General features: G+C 38.2%; 1 protein-coding gene across 2 annotated transcripts in view; it reads right to left on the reverse strand.

Annotated features, from left to right (window-relative positions):
- WASF1 (WASP family member 1) overlaps positions 1-12,989 on the reverse strand; it is a 99,611-nt gene that overhangs the window by 22,304 nt on the left and 64,318 nt on the right. For both annotated transcript variants that reach the window (XM_055811189.1, XM_055811186.1), the window contains exon 2: positions 7,045-7,205. In XM_055811189.1, the coding sequence (XP_055667164.1) occupies positions 7,045-7,177 (133 nt within the window). In that variant the 5' untranslated portion in view covers positions 7,178-7,205. The remainder of the gene's footprint in view (positions 1-7,044; positions 7,206-12,989) is intronic.

A 12,989-nucleotide genomic window follows, 5' to 3' on the forward strand; every position in this document is an offset into this window, starting at 1 on the left:
GGTAAAAGAAATGTTATGTGTCTTGTGCTGGGGGACTGGGTATATATTAGATGAACTGAAGTCAACTACAATCACTATACAAGGTTCTGAACCTTATTTCAGGCTAATTAAACGAAGTGTGACAAAGATGTCTTGTAAGTCTTACATACTGTGTTGTAAATTCCTAGAACCACAATAACATGCTGCAGGATCAGGGCATACATTAGCAGTCCCCTCAAAACTCCATCCTTAAAATCACCTGTCTACAGCATTCTCTATGCTGTATTCATTAGAAAACTTAAGGAAAGGGCACTTAAATTAATCATTTTATAACACTACATCAGTTAACACCATATTTAGTTACAGGCTCTCGGACAAGGAGTGGGACATGAGTCCTGAAGCAGGACTGGTGGAAGAAGCCACTTCTTTACTATCCTTTTGCATTTAAAAAAACAATAAAAAAAAAAAATCAAAGACAACCAAACACTCCAAACCATTCAACTGCATCTAAACTGGAAACGGCACCCCACAGATTGGTTATGGCAGCCTCTAGGAACCATGATCTAGATTTTAAGTAGCTATCTGGATAAACAAATTGAGCACCTAAAGTGCTCAATGCCATAAACCAGCACCAGTTTTGGAAATTTCAGGAGGATGACTGGCAAATCTCTGGCCAATGCAAGATGCATCAAGTGGGACAATCAAAATGAGACAATTGTTTAATGTTGCCAGAAGTGTTATCTTAATTAATTTAGCCTTAACTAATTTGTTAAGCTTCTGGAGCTCAGCGGGGAGTGGCAGGGTTAACACGTACACAAACAAAATCTAATCCAACATACTTATAATTGGAATTAAATTATGAAAATATTTAATATATTTTAAATATGTCATGACATTATTAAATGCAATATAAAACTGTTATTTAATTAAATATTATTGAATGCTATTTTAATATTAAAATAGTAAATATGTTGACATATTGAAATACATAAACCTCAAAATATTATTACAGTTTAAAAACATAGGTTTGGCAATTTGATTTGTAAAAAAGATGTAGAAATTGACAAAATCCCAGAAAGAATAAGCTAAGAATTCAGTCTGTTACCTACCTATACGCTATCATTCCTTGATTTCTATTATTTCAATACCATTCACACACTAAACAATATTTTTGCCCAGAACATTTTCTAAAAAAATAACAGCACAGAACAAAAGCAGCCATAAAACCAGTCTCATGGTCCTGCTGCACAATTCCTTCCCAATATACCTACACTATGCAAAATTACATTATTCACTGCTGAATTGCTCCTTCCTACACAATACAGTGTATATATTAGAAAATATTCTTTCAGGATAATTAGTTACCACATAAGCCCTAACAATATATAACCAGGGTCCATTTATGCAGCAAAATAAGAAATTTATCCTAAGTCTATTAATACATTTTTCCTCCTCCATTAATTCTGACCCATAATTTAACATATCCATTGCCTGTTGATTCAGCTTCAGAGCCTCAGTACATTAATTTTATTTAATTTAATGTTTTAGCAAAAATCAAGGTATATCTGAGTTTCACTTGAAACTCTAGGCTTGTTTCTCATCAGGATCATTTCAGTCTCACAGCTCAGCAGCTAGGAGACTGAACTTTGTCCAAGGATTGGAGATAAGAATCTTGGTAGACCCTTGAGAATTTTAGCGGCCATGGCTGAGCAAACTGAAAAATGATTTACAAAATCTAGTTCAGTGATGCTAATTAGAAATCTATCATCACAGAGGTGTAAGGGCAGTCTACAAGGACTGGATTTAAGGACTGTAACAGGAATACCAGAGCAATGAAGAGACAACTTGATTCCTTTAGCCAGCAATATTGAACCAGGCATTTATCAGACAACCTGATGAGGGTATCAAAAGTATCAAATAAACTCTGTTAAAGGCCATCTCTGGAGCAGGTCTGATGCTTCTTGTTGCCATCCAAGAAAAAGTCAGCCTTCAAAAATCTCCAGTCATGGAGGTCTGAGATACCATTTCTTATCTAAAACTGAGGAGCCCATCAAGTAAACTGGCTGAGATTATCCATTCAGAAATCTGTTGAAAGAGACTGCTTGAGCACTGAACCTGAAGGCACCAGTCCTAGAGTTCATTTCACAGGGAAGTCTTGTTTTAACTTTCCTTTTTTAATATCATTCGAATTCACTGCTCTGTGTAGGCAGGAAATTAAGGACAGGTAGAACTTTTTTCTGCTAACACATAGTGGTTTTCAATGAGGAATTACTGTCCGTTTGTTCATCCCCTCATTAGCATTTGAGGTGGACACAAAACAGCATTGCCAGTACTGACACTGCTGGGGAGACAACATCAAGAAATTAGAAGCCTTTGAGAGAATGGGGGTCTCTGAAAAGCTGAGTAAGCTTTTAGTTTTCAAGTCCATCAGTTCCCTCACCCCATGTGCGTAAGAACACTAGAGAAAGCATTCCCTGGCAACCATGGTAATAACGAAGAAAGAGGGATAACTAATGAAGAAAATTCAGAGAGAATACTGAATATGCTTGTAAGCACAGTGAGAAGGAGGATTCCCAGGGCAGGACCTGCTGGGATTCTGCTGGTTCTGGAACAGTGACTGAAGCTTCAGCTGCAGATCGGCAGACCTACCTGCAATAAAGTAAATAATGAGCAGGGGCCTCACCACATGTTGAAGATGTTGTCCCAACAGGATGAAGAGAGAGAGGCTGGTCTTTGAACTGAAAAGGCCTGGTTCTAAACATTAATTGCAGCCTCCAGACACCTTGCTGATAAGTATTCCTGGAGAAACATTTCCCACTTATTGAATGTTAACACCTTAAGCCGTGGCAATCTGAAGGTTTTCCTGAGGTGAGAAAACGTCTCTCACAAGATGAGCAGTGTTTAAAAACCTCTAGAGGATGGCACAGTAAGCAAAAAATAAGGAAGAAAAGTTAAAAGTGTCTCAGAGGGGGAGAAAAGGGGTGTGTGTGTAGAAATAATACACTCGAAAGTCAGGGTTTCACTCCTGAAAATGAAACAAAATAAGGGGTGGGGAAAAGAAATAACTAGGAGAACATGATAAACACAGGAAACAGTACGAAGAAAGACAGAAAGAGGGGAAAAGCTACTGAACGTTCAACTTTAACTGAAAATTGTTGTCACTTAACATAAAGGGTACTCTAGCTTACCAAACACAGTTATGCAGCGTTCTTTCTTTATACAGAGGTAGAAGAAAAAAAGGGAAATGACATCCTGCTATGACTGAATAAAAGTTCTGGTTCTGAATGCCTACAATATAAATATTCATTAAAGAAACGTACTCAAAAGGAGAAATGTTCTCCTCTTCAGATGGTGGTGTCAGAGACCAGGGCCAAGAACAAAACCCATCAGTTGGGTTTCTTATGTGGTACTGAGATTCTGTGTACAGGGAACAGCTGAATAAAAGGAAAAACAATATTGGTCAATAGCTGTGAAAAAAATGGGGAAGTTATATGCACACAAGAGAACTATTTATCCATCTTCTAACAATGGCACAGCTGCACAGTGCTCTCAGTTGTGTTTCACATATGCTGGAATGCTATAACCCCACATACACCAACATATACAAATTCAGGCAGTACTGGATTAGTAATGTATCTGCAACATTGCTGAAAAAAAAAGGTAAGCACTTCTTCAGAGCAGGTACGGTCAGAAAGCAAGAAATACAGGGAAGAACGGCTAGGAAACTAAACCAGCTGTTGCTGCTGTCCAGAGTTTCTGTTGCCACAGTGCTAAGAAAAGCTGTCAGAAGACAGATCCTTTTATGAAGTTAGAGAAGACTGGGAATAGACAGGGGGGGGAAAATTACTTGCTGGCAATTTTGTATGTTTTATCAAGACAGACTGATGTGTTTTCATGCTCCAGGGAGAAAGGCAAGAACTATCACTCAAAGCAGAAATAAATCTCCTTTCATCTCTACTTTTAAAGGTCAAAAAAATTCTCAAACTGAACAATTAAAAGCAACACATCAAATAAACTATGAAAGGATTGAGAATTTAGATGGAGACACATAGCAGCTATTGCTGACATACTGATGTAAAGCTCTTTTCATTTCATATTAAAACACAGGAAAACAGAATTCCTGTCATTTAATAGGTATTGTTTCTGCATGCATGTCCTACTTACACATAGCATACAAGATCATAGAAACACAGTCCTATTCAGATTGAAAAGACCTCCAGAAGTTATCTAGTCCAACACCCTGCTCAAAGCAGACCCCATTAGACCCAGCTGCTTGACTAATCCAGCTGAATTATTAATATCTCTGAGTATGGAGATCTAATGACAAAACTCTACACTTAGCTCTTCTAAATAATGGGTTTTTTTGGTATCGTTTAAACTACTGGAGGCTTCAAATTCAATCACAGCACTCTTTGTCCATATATCAGAAGAAAGATTAAGAATTATATTGGTCTTGAGAGTCATAATGGCAGGAGAGTAATCCTCTATTTGAGGGCTGGCAATTGAAAAATCTGAGAGGCAGAAATGACAAAGTGCTAATCAGGTCAAAAACCATTCATCTAAGTTTGCGTAACTTTACCATCGAAAGCAAAAGCAGCTCTAGTTTAAAGGAAATTAAACCCTACCAGAACACTCACTTTCCACTCTCAGAGTGAAGCCTCGTTTTGTCTACAACTTAAAGGCTGATTCTCAAACGTACACATTTTCCACAGAAAACAAGAACGGAAGGACTGCAGAGAAGCTGGTTGCCAGGGGACTGCTGCGAAACCATGCCTGCTGGCTGTGACTCACAGGCAACTACTAAAATTTATCTGCATGTCAGCGGGCCCTGCTGTACACCATTAACAGTGACACACGAAGTGAAGACTGGTTATTTGGGTTTAAGCACGAGACACAAAATTCCCATGCTAGGACTCCCAAAACTTTTTGAATTTGTACTGCTGCTAGCATAAACAGGCAGAAAAGCTGGAAGGATTCTGGAACAAAATACTTGCACAGGTACTCATACCTTTGTAACATGATCTCCCATTTTTATAGAGCAATCCTTAACCTTGCTGAGAAATAAGGACTATTTTGTAAAACGTTCTATTTAATTGTAGGTAAAAATGTTCTTTTGTAAAAAACACGCAGTATAAAACAAAACCTTACTTCAGTTGGTATAAGCATTGCCTGTAGAAAACCTACCAACACCATGATGCTATTTGGAGGGAATGAACAAATGACTGAAATAACAGGTCCTGCTCATCAGTGTTTAACTTGTAGAAAAATTCTGAATGACCTATTCTGGGCTTGCTGTTGCAGAGCAGACTAGTGCATTTTCTGTCCTTTTTTACCTTCCTTGTAATTTCCAACATTGCATACCTTTTTGACCACTGACTTGTGAGTCACAAGTTCATGACAGAACTCTCAAGTGAAAACAGCTAATTTAGGGCTCATCTCCATGCATGCAAGCTTCATGCAAAACCATGTTCCTTTTACAGAAAGGCAGTTTACATATTTAGTTACATTCCTTTGACAGTACCTCTCTGCAACTGTGCTACGCATATATGGCAAGGCATGTAACAAATGCGGCAGCATTCAATAAATATTCTTTTGACACCTTTTTTCTCCTTTAATTGAGTACTTTCTGTTCTACTATTGCTTCATCCTGACCTCCTCCTGAGCAATTGTACACACAATGTCAGGCATAAGCTCTGTGTATCAAGAAAACATAGTGAAGGCAGCTGAATCTCAACAGGTAAGTACTGAGACCACATGCTGAGTTAGAACTTGGTGTTCTTTAAAATTGAAAACCCAAGTGATTGGTTTTTGGCTTTTAAGGTCAAACGAAACTTCCAAATGAAAATATCAAATGTAAATTTGGTATGTCACCTACGAAAGGAAATTCCCCTAGATGGAGTATATAATCAAACAATTTTAAAACAAGCAAACTAAAATAAATGAATGCAGTATTAATAAGAGTGACTTGGAAGAGGAGGGTAGTACACGAGTCTGAGAAGAGCTTTTGTTAGAATGAAGCAAGACCACAGACGGTGATCCTATACTGCATCCCAATCTCATATACTCTTGGTTCACTGAAAAGAATTTAAATAAGTTATTTTCCTTGCTGTTGCAGCAGCTATACTAATAATGTTCATATTTAAGTGCTGTAAGCATTCCGCTCTTCATTGCATAATTCAGTGTCCTCAATTAAGAGTCTTCAACCTAATAGCACCCTAACAGCTTTGAAAGGCTGCCAAAACAGTCACCATACAGTATACCATCAAACCAATAATCAAATTAATCTAATCAACAAATTAGGCTACATCACCTATAACTGTAAGATACTGACAGAACTGAAAAGCTTTTCACATTGTAGATGTATATACACTCATACTTTAGTATGTTGGTAGTCTTACCAATGTCCTAGTGGTTAAAAAGCACTTGTAGTATGGGAAATTCAAAATGCTATCATGCTGGTTCATCTGACAACTTTTTAAAGCTGCTGTAACTTGAAGGAAAAATAATCCAGACATGAGCCTTTTCAGAAAAATCCCTTTAGAGTTCTAGAGCTTGAGAAGTATTCACTCCTCTCAAATGCACTAAGGGAAAAATTGTTGACAGACGGGAGAAAAATCTTTACCTGATTGAAATATTACATGATAATTACATTACTGGGTTTATTATTTGAAAAGGCAACTACTTTTTTTTTCTGAATGACCACAACACGACCAAGGGTTTACGTTAACAGAACTTAGTGATATGTTCCTCATTATGTCATATTCCCTACTCAAGAACTGCTCTAAGGTTAGCAATTACTGACTTCATTAACCAGATAGCTTTTTCTGTCATATCCCACTGGTAACAGAAATATATGGCTGAACAGTTTTAAGATGTGCTGCTGGAAATACTCCTAGCTTTCTTTCACAGAAGTCCATGCTAGTCAGCAGCCACCAAAGGAATACATTCAAGGCTCACCCACGATTTTCTACTGAGAATTTGGAAAGATGTTCCTACTTCAACCACAAAAACTGTGACTGTAAAATGCATTAGTTCTAAATACAGCTACTGGGACCATGTACTTACTTAGGCTACTCAGTTGTCTGATTATATTTGCCAAGGAGATATTGGTGACACATTCCAATTCATTCTTGATACCTCGCGGCAGAGCTGTGTGGCACAGGTGCCTGGGGTCTATGTTCCTTTTTACCAGTGGCATTCTGAAATGTATCAGAGGACCAGCAAACCTGTGAAGAAAGGAGACAAAATACGGTTGTAAGTTTAATTATATTTTAAATTCAGATGTCTAAAGTAAATTCGACTAATCCTAACAAGATAAAAATACCTCCAAAGTACTGATGGAATTAATTGCTCTGAGTACATAAATATTTTCTTCTTTGCCCAATGAAAGACTTTCATTCTTTCGCTTTAAACCTTTACCTGACTCAGATGCCAGTGAAGTGACAAGTGATTTTTTTACAGTTAATGCTTTTTTCTTCCCCCCTCCCGGCCCTGAAAAAAAAAAGACAGGCAAGTCTTTGCAGTTTGAAATCATTAAAGAATGACTTCCTTCTTGATGGACTACTTCCTCATTCAGGCCAGGCAAAGTCCAACAACAAATTCTGTTTATTGTGAAGTCAAAGTCAAACTAGTTGCCTATTCCAGCAGAAAGGTAGATATGATCCATTCATTATTTCATGTCACGTTACTAGCAGGAGTCACCCTTCTAGTCTAAACATTACTTCTAAATCATACCTAATCAAAGTAAGAAAAAAGAACGTTTCCCTTCCATCTACACTGCTACTGACAAATTCAGCTAAGATGACACCTTGTAAATACAAAAGTCCCCGCAGGAAAGTTGTAGTGCAAAGTCCTCCACCACTCAGAAATGCCACCCCTCCACACCTTTCCAGATCCACACATGTTAAATTGATCAAGAGTCTTTACTAGTTCTACAGACAGCGTAAGGATCCCCTCAGGCTGTAAATCCCAGGCCTGTAATTTTCTGCACTGAATGGAAGGAGTTTCCCAGGGGGCAAGTTATGTCTCTTTTGTCTTATTAGTGCTGCTTATTAAGATTGGTCTACTAAAACTTTTCTTCATAAAAAATGGATTCCCTAAAATTCTGTAATTTTCCATCATCTGTCATGTAAAACTCTGAATGACAAATGCAAACCTGCCATTTGACATGCAGAGAACGGATACACTTGATACTGGTACAGCTTGGTCTCCCTTCCCATTGCAGAAGAGATTACACTTTCTCCAGACAGCACGGCAGACAAGTTTTCTGCAACACAACCTGCAGTCCTTGTCCATCAGCCAGAGCGCCTGCCACAGATTCATCTGTCCCCTGCTTAGAAACTTTACCACAAAATGTTCGCAAGGAACAGCTAGGGCTTTGTGTTGCACCACAGGATGCATCTTCGCTACAGTATGTATTTAGCCATTGTTATCCTTACTTGGTCGAAATGCAGAGATTTTTTGGATAAGAATAACACAAAGCCATGGTGGCAGAGCTGAAATTTTGCTGACCTAGAACAGCATAGTGAATTAAAAGAGTCAAAGACGACTGTAATGGAGTATTTTCCTCTTGCAGACTGATTAGATTTCTCCTTGCCACTTCTCATGGGAGTATATTCTTTCACTGAAGCCAGCGTTCATAGCTGAGGGACCCAGGCAGGATCTTTAAGTTTACCTGAGAAACACCTCTGGGTTTCTAGGATCTGCTTAGACGTGATTCATTGCATTTTAACACTATGCCTACCACCTTTAACTTCTTGAGAGAAAAATCAAAAATAATTTATGCTTTTGAGGAATAAAACCCAACGAAATAATTCTTCTAGTCATTGGCTTAAGGGAAAGACTATACAGCTGATAAATTTTTGTACTTAAGTTTCTCAATATTAACAGTAAAAATTACAGAAGTGTGCATAGGGGTAAAGTATAAGAACAGATTTTTATATTTATTTTCTAGGAATACCCCAAATCTTTCTAGTCCCTAAATACCTAAGTACTAAAAAGCTAGCTGCTACATACAAGCTAAATGAAATAAAAAGTGCAAATCTGAACAGTGTCTCAGATAGAAGCAATGACAAGCGTCTATAATTAAAGTGAGACCTTAGACCTGCTGGTATAAGACACAGGTGTAGCACGAAGCAAGAGAGATCAAACAGACCTCACCAGCAGAGCTTCTGCTGTCTTAGGAACATGCAACCTCTCTCCCCCCAGCTATAAGACCCTGAAGAAACCTTTAACTACAGGTTTGTTATCGCAGTTCCCCAAGAGAAAATAAAGTAACCATTCTGTCACTGTCAAAGAAACTCAACAAATGATATGTGAGCAATGTTCTACTGAAGCAATTAAATATTAACTCCAGAGTTAAGCCCTTTCTTGATTACTGCTTTAGTGATACTGCTGTATAAGCAGCACAGTAGGTAAGTCTTAAAAAGAAGTCCAAACAAGTATGTAAAGAAACATCACAGAAAAGTAAACATCTACACATGAAAGAAACTGATATAGTCCTTATTTCTATCTAATATATATATGGCTTATAAAGGTAAAAAAAATAACAAGCATGAAAGTGGGTTTTGGCTAGTGCACTTTTTCTTTTGTTTTCTTAAATAATCAAGATGTTAGTAAGTAATGATATTGCTCTCTGTCTTTGATTTTCTATCACTCATGAAAAGAACTGCCCGATTTATAGCATGTATAGATCACAAAGCTTCAGATGCTTAAGTGACAGATTCTTTAGAAAACTGTAATAGCAATAAAAAAAATATTCTTAAAAGTAATTCCAGCCAACTGTTCGCTAGATTTTAAGTAACAGTGTTTTGAGTGTGTACTGCCTTCTACCAGTCTCATTTGTCCTTAGGACAGAACAAGTAACAAAATAGCTGAAAAGACAAGTATTGGCCCAAACATTTTCTCCAGTAGGCATAAAAGATGTTGCGCAAGCAGAGATTAAGCCAGAACTCCCCGGACCTCAAAATGTACAACTCTGAACATGAATAAAAGTCCAGTTAAGACAATGCAAATTTTCTTGCTTTGACCTCTCCAGAATTTGAAGAAAATCTACTCTTTGATCTTTTTCCTCTCCAAACCCCAGAAATACCATTTTCTAGTATCTGAATAATGCAGTTGTGGCTGCCCTACCCAAAGATGTAGTATAACAAGAAAAGGTAGCAGAGGGAATAGTAAGTATGGTAAAAGATACAGCTTTAAAACAAGAATAAACTTGGGAGACAAACAACAGAAGATATAACTGACACCCTCCAAATCATGCATCATGTTTGAAAATTATGCAAAGCCTGAACAGAGTGTATTTCTCCGTTTCCCACCAAAACAAGAAGAAGGAGGCAACGAAGGCAAGTATCACTCAAACATGCTTAAAGCAAAGGAAAATTAAAGTGAAATTAAACATTTCACACAATGTTTAATAAATTGTGAAACTCACTGCCACAGGATGCTGTACACAACAAAAGTACCTGCTAGTATTTTGTCCACTACGGACCACATATTCTTTGCAGTTTGTTGCAACCACTAGAAGGTCTTGATGATTCCTCCCCAATCGTATTTAGCGATCCCAGCACGGGGGAGCAACAGGTGTGCAACAGCAAACAGAACTTTACTGTACACAAACAATTTCTTCGGTCCTATAAAAGATCTTTCCTAATGCAGTTCTTATCAAGAAAGCTGAAAAATTCGGAAATCACTATTTATTATGCAGCTTTAGAGCTGTGAAAGAGGAAAAAAACAAAGACAGTTATAATCTAGTATATCTTTTAGGTTAAAAGCAAAAAAAAAAAAACCAAAAAAACCCAACACAGACACACCCACCCCTGCTCCCAAAACATACATTACCCAAGCCACTTGGGCAGCAAAGGAAAAATTCATTCCTAGATCATAAAATCCTGTTACCATGCTGCTTCCAAGTAAAAGCTGTTCATAAGCCCAGCCAGGCAGAAGAGAGAAGCAGTTTGTCAGTGCATGAGAGGATCCCCAGGCTGAAAGGTTACACCACAGCTCCGCAGCGCCTTACAGCTCTCCTCCCGCGGCACAGGTCTGAGCTCGCTCTCTCCTCAGCCCCACTGCTCCCCAGCCCGAAACGCAGGGAAGGGAAAGAAGTCCTCACACACAACTATCTCCTCTTCCCTACTGTCCCATACAGATCTTTGTGGCAGTTCTTCAGAAGCAGCACTAGTTTACACTCGAGTTAACTGGAAATGCTTTATATTGATCTTAAAATGAAACTCCTTTTTACAAAGAGATGCTGATCTCTTTCGCAGAGCCACTGTTGAAAGCTCTTTTCCCTCAGTTCCTATGCATCCTTTGAAGCACTCTGAATCCACTTGAGAAGCCAACTCTAATCTTCTTTACAAACCCCTCTGCTACTTCAGTTGCACAATGGCTGGCACAACCCCATTCCCCATACATACGCTGTATGAGTAGAGAATACGAATGTGTGTACATAATGACTGTCTAATGTTTTCATTAATCTATCATGCTTTGATAAATGATTTTTTAGGAGCCAGGAAAACTGCTCCAGTTGCTTTTTCAATTAATTCCTATTACTTAAAAAACCACAGAACAACGGCACTAATGAAAAGTTAATACCTTTTTAGAAGAACAGCCTTAACGAGATTTGACCACACTTCTCAAACAGCAAGTTGTTTAGTGTGCCGCACAGCCCTCTGCAGCTATTAGGGGCCTTATGGGTCATACTCTTCTATCTCTGTCTCGTACTTCTCACGCACTGCTGGCGACAGCCGAGACAGCTGCCCGAGCCCTGGCACCCACGCCGAGCCCTGGCAGGCACTGTGTGGCTCCCACGGCTCCCACCAGCACGGTTTCACCCCACAGCTGGTGCCAAGAGAAGGCCCTGGGGAGCACGGGCATAGGAAACAGCCATCATTTTCCCTTCAACACGCTCCTGTAGAAAAAATTCAGAATTGCAAGATGTGTGGAGAGATGCTACATTTCTTACTAGAAGCTTGTGCAAAATTTGAAATGTCAGTTGTCACAATAATGATTCAGGGTTTTCTAGCACGTACAGCAAGACAAGTAGGAATGAAAGCACAACATTAAAGTGGGGAAAACTAACCTGCCCAACGGTTTAACTGGTAATTAAACTATACTTCAGTTTTACTTTCAGAAGACTAATGAAATTTCACAATCACATGTCTTTTTTAGCAGATGTTTACTTCTGATTAGGTTACATTTTGTCCTTTACTAAACTTGACATTATTTTCTTAGCATTAATGAAAGACATTAATCTGTAATTTTTATATGATACATCAATAATGCAACAGTAAATGCCCTTGTTTTCACAGAGTTAAATTTCATTCCAGCCATTTTTATAGCATAGCTTTATGCCTTAATATAACCATACTTCCTGTAATTTTCCTTTAACAGTGTGCAACAGCAATGCCTTTCATATGCCTCATGTATTGATCACGTTCTAGTTGCTGGCAGCACACACCACAGTTTGAAACACAACAATCAATTTAACACTTCCCCCACCCACCCTTAGAAAGAGAAATAGAATATATAATAGGTTTTATATTTGCTTACAAAATCATGTACTAACTACATCTACACTACAGAGACTTTGGGATAGAATGAAAGCAGCTAATAAAAATCCTCAAACATGTTAATGATTCTGGTAAAATCAGAATTGTATCAGTTAACAAAACAAGCTCACCTTCTCTCACCTTCTTATAAAATTTTCTTTTCATTATACTGTAAGACATCATCTTGTACCAGTTGCAGAAAATCCAAAGATGAGGATCTTGTAATACACTACTATGAAAAGGCAAATGTACAAAGACTTCATGCAGCTTCTCTCCAGCTCTCACTGCAAGATCCAAGGCCCAGGTAAAAACTCAAGGAAAAAACAAGACACCAACAGTATGGTGTCCTTCAAGAAAGTAGGCTGCTACCACCTACTGCTGAGTCAACATAACCATTTTAAAACTCTAAAGGCAATTAACACCCCTTAGAGGATCCATCTTGGAACTGACAAGATGACAACT

This window comes from Falco peregrinus, chromosome 7 (genome assembly GCF_023634155.1).
Source record: "Falco peregrinus isolate bFalPer1 chromosome 7, bFalPer1.pri, whole genome shotgun sequence".
Lineage (NCBI taxonomy): Eukaryota > Metazoa > Chordata > Aves > Falconiformes > Falconidae > Falco > Falco peregrinus.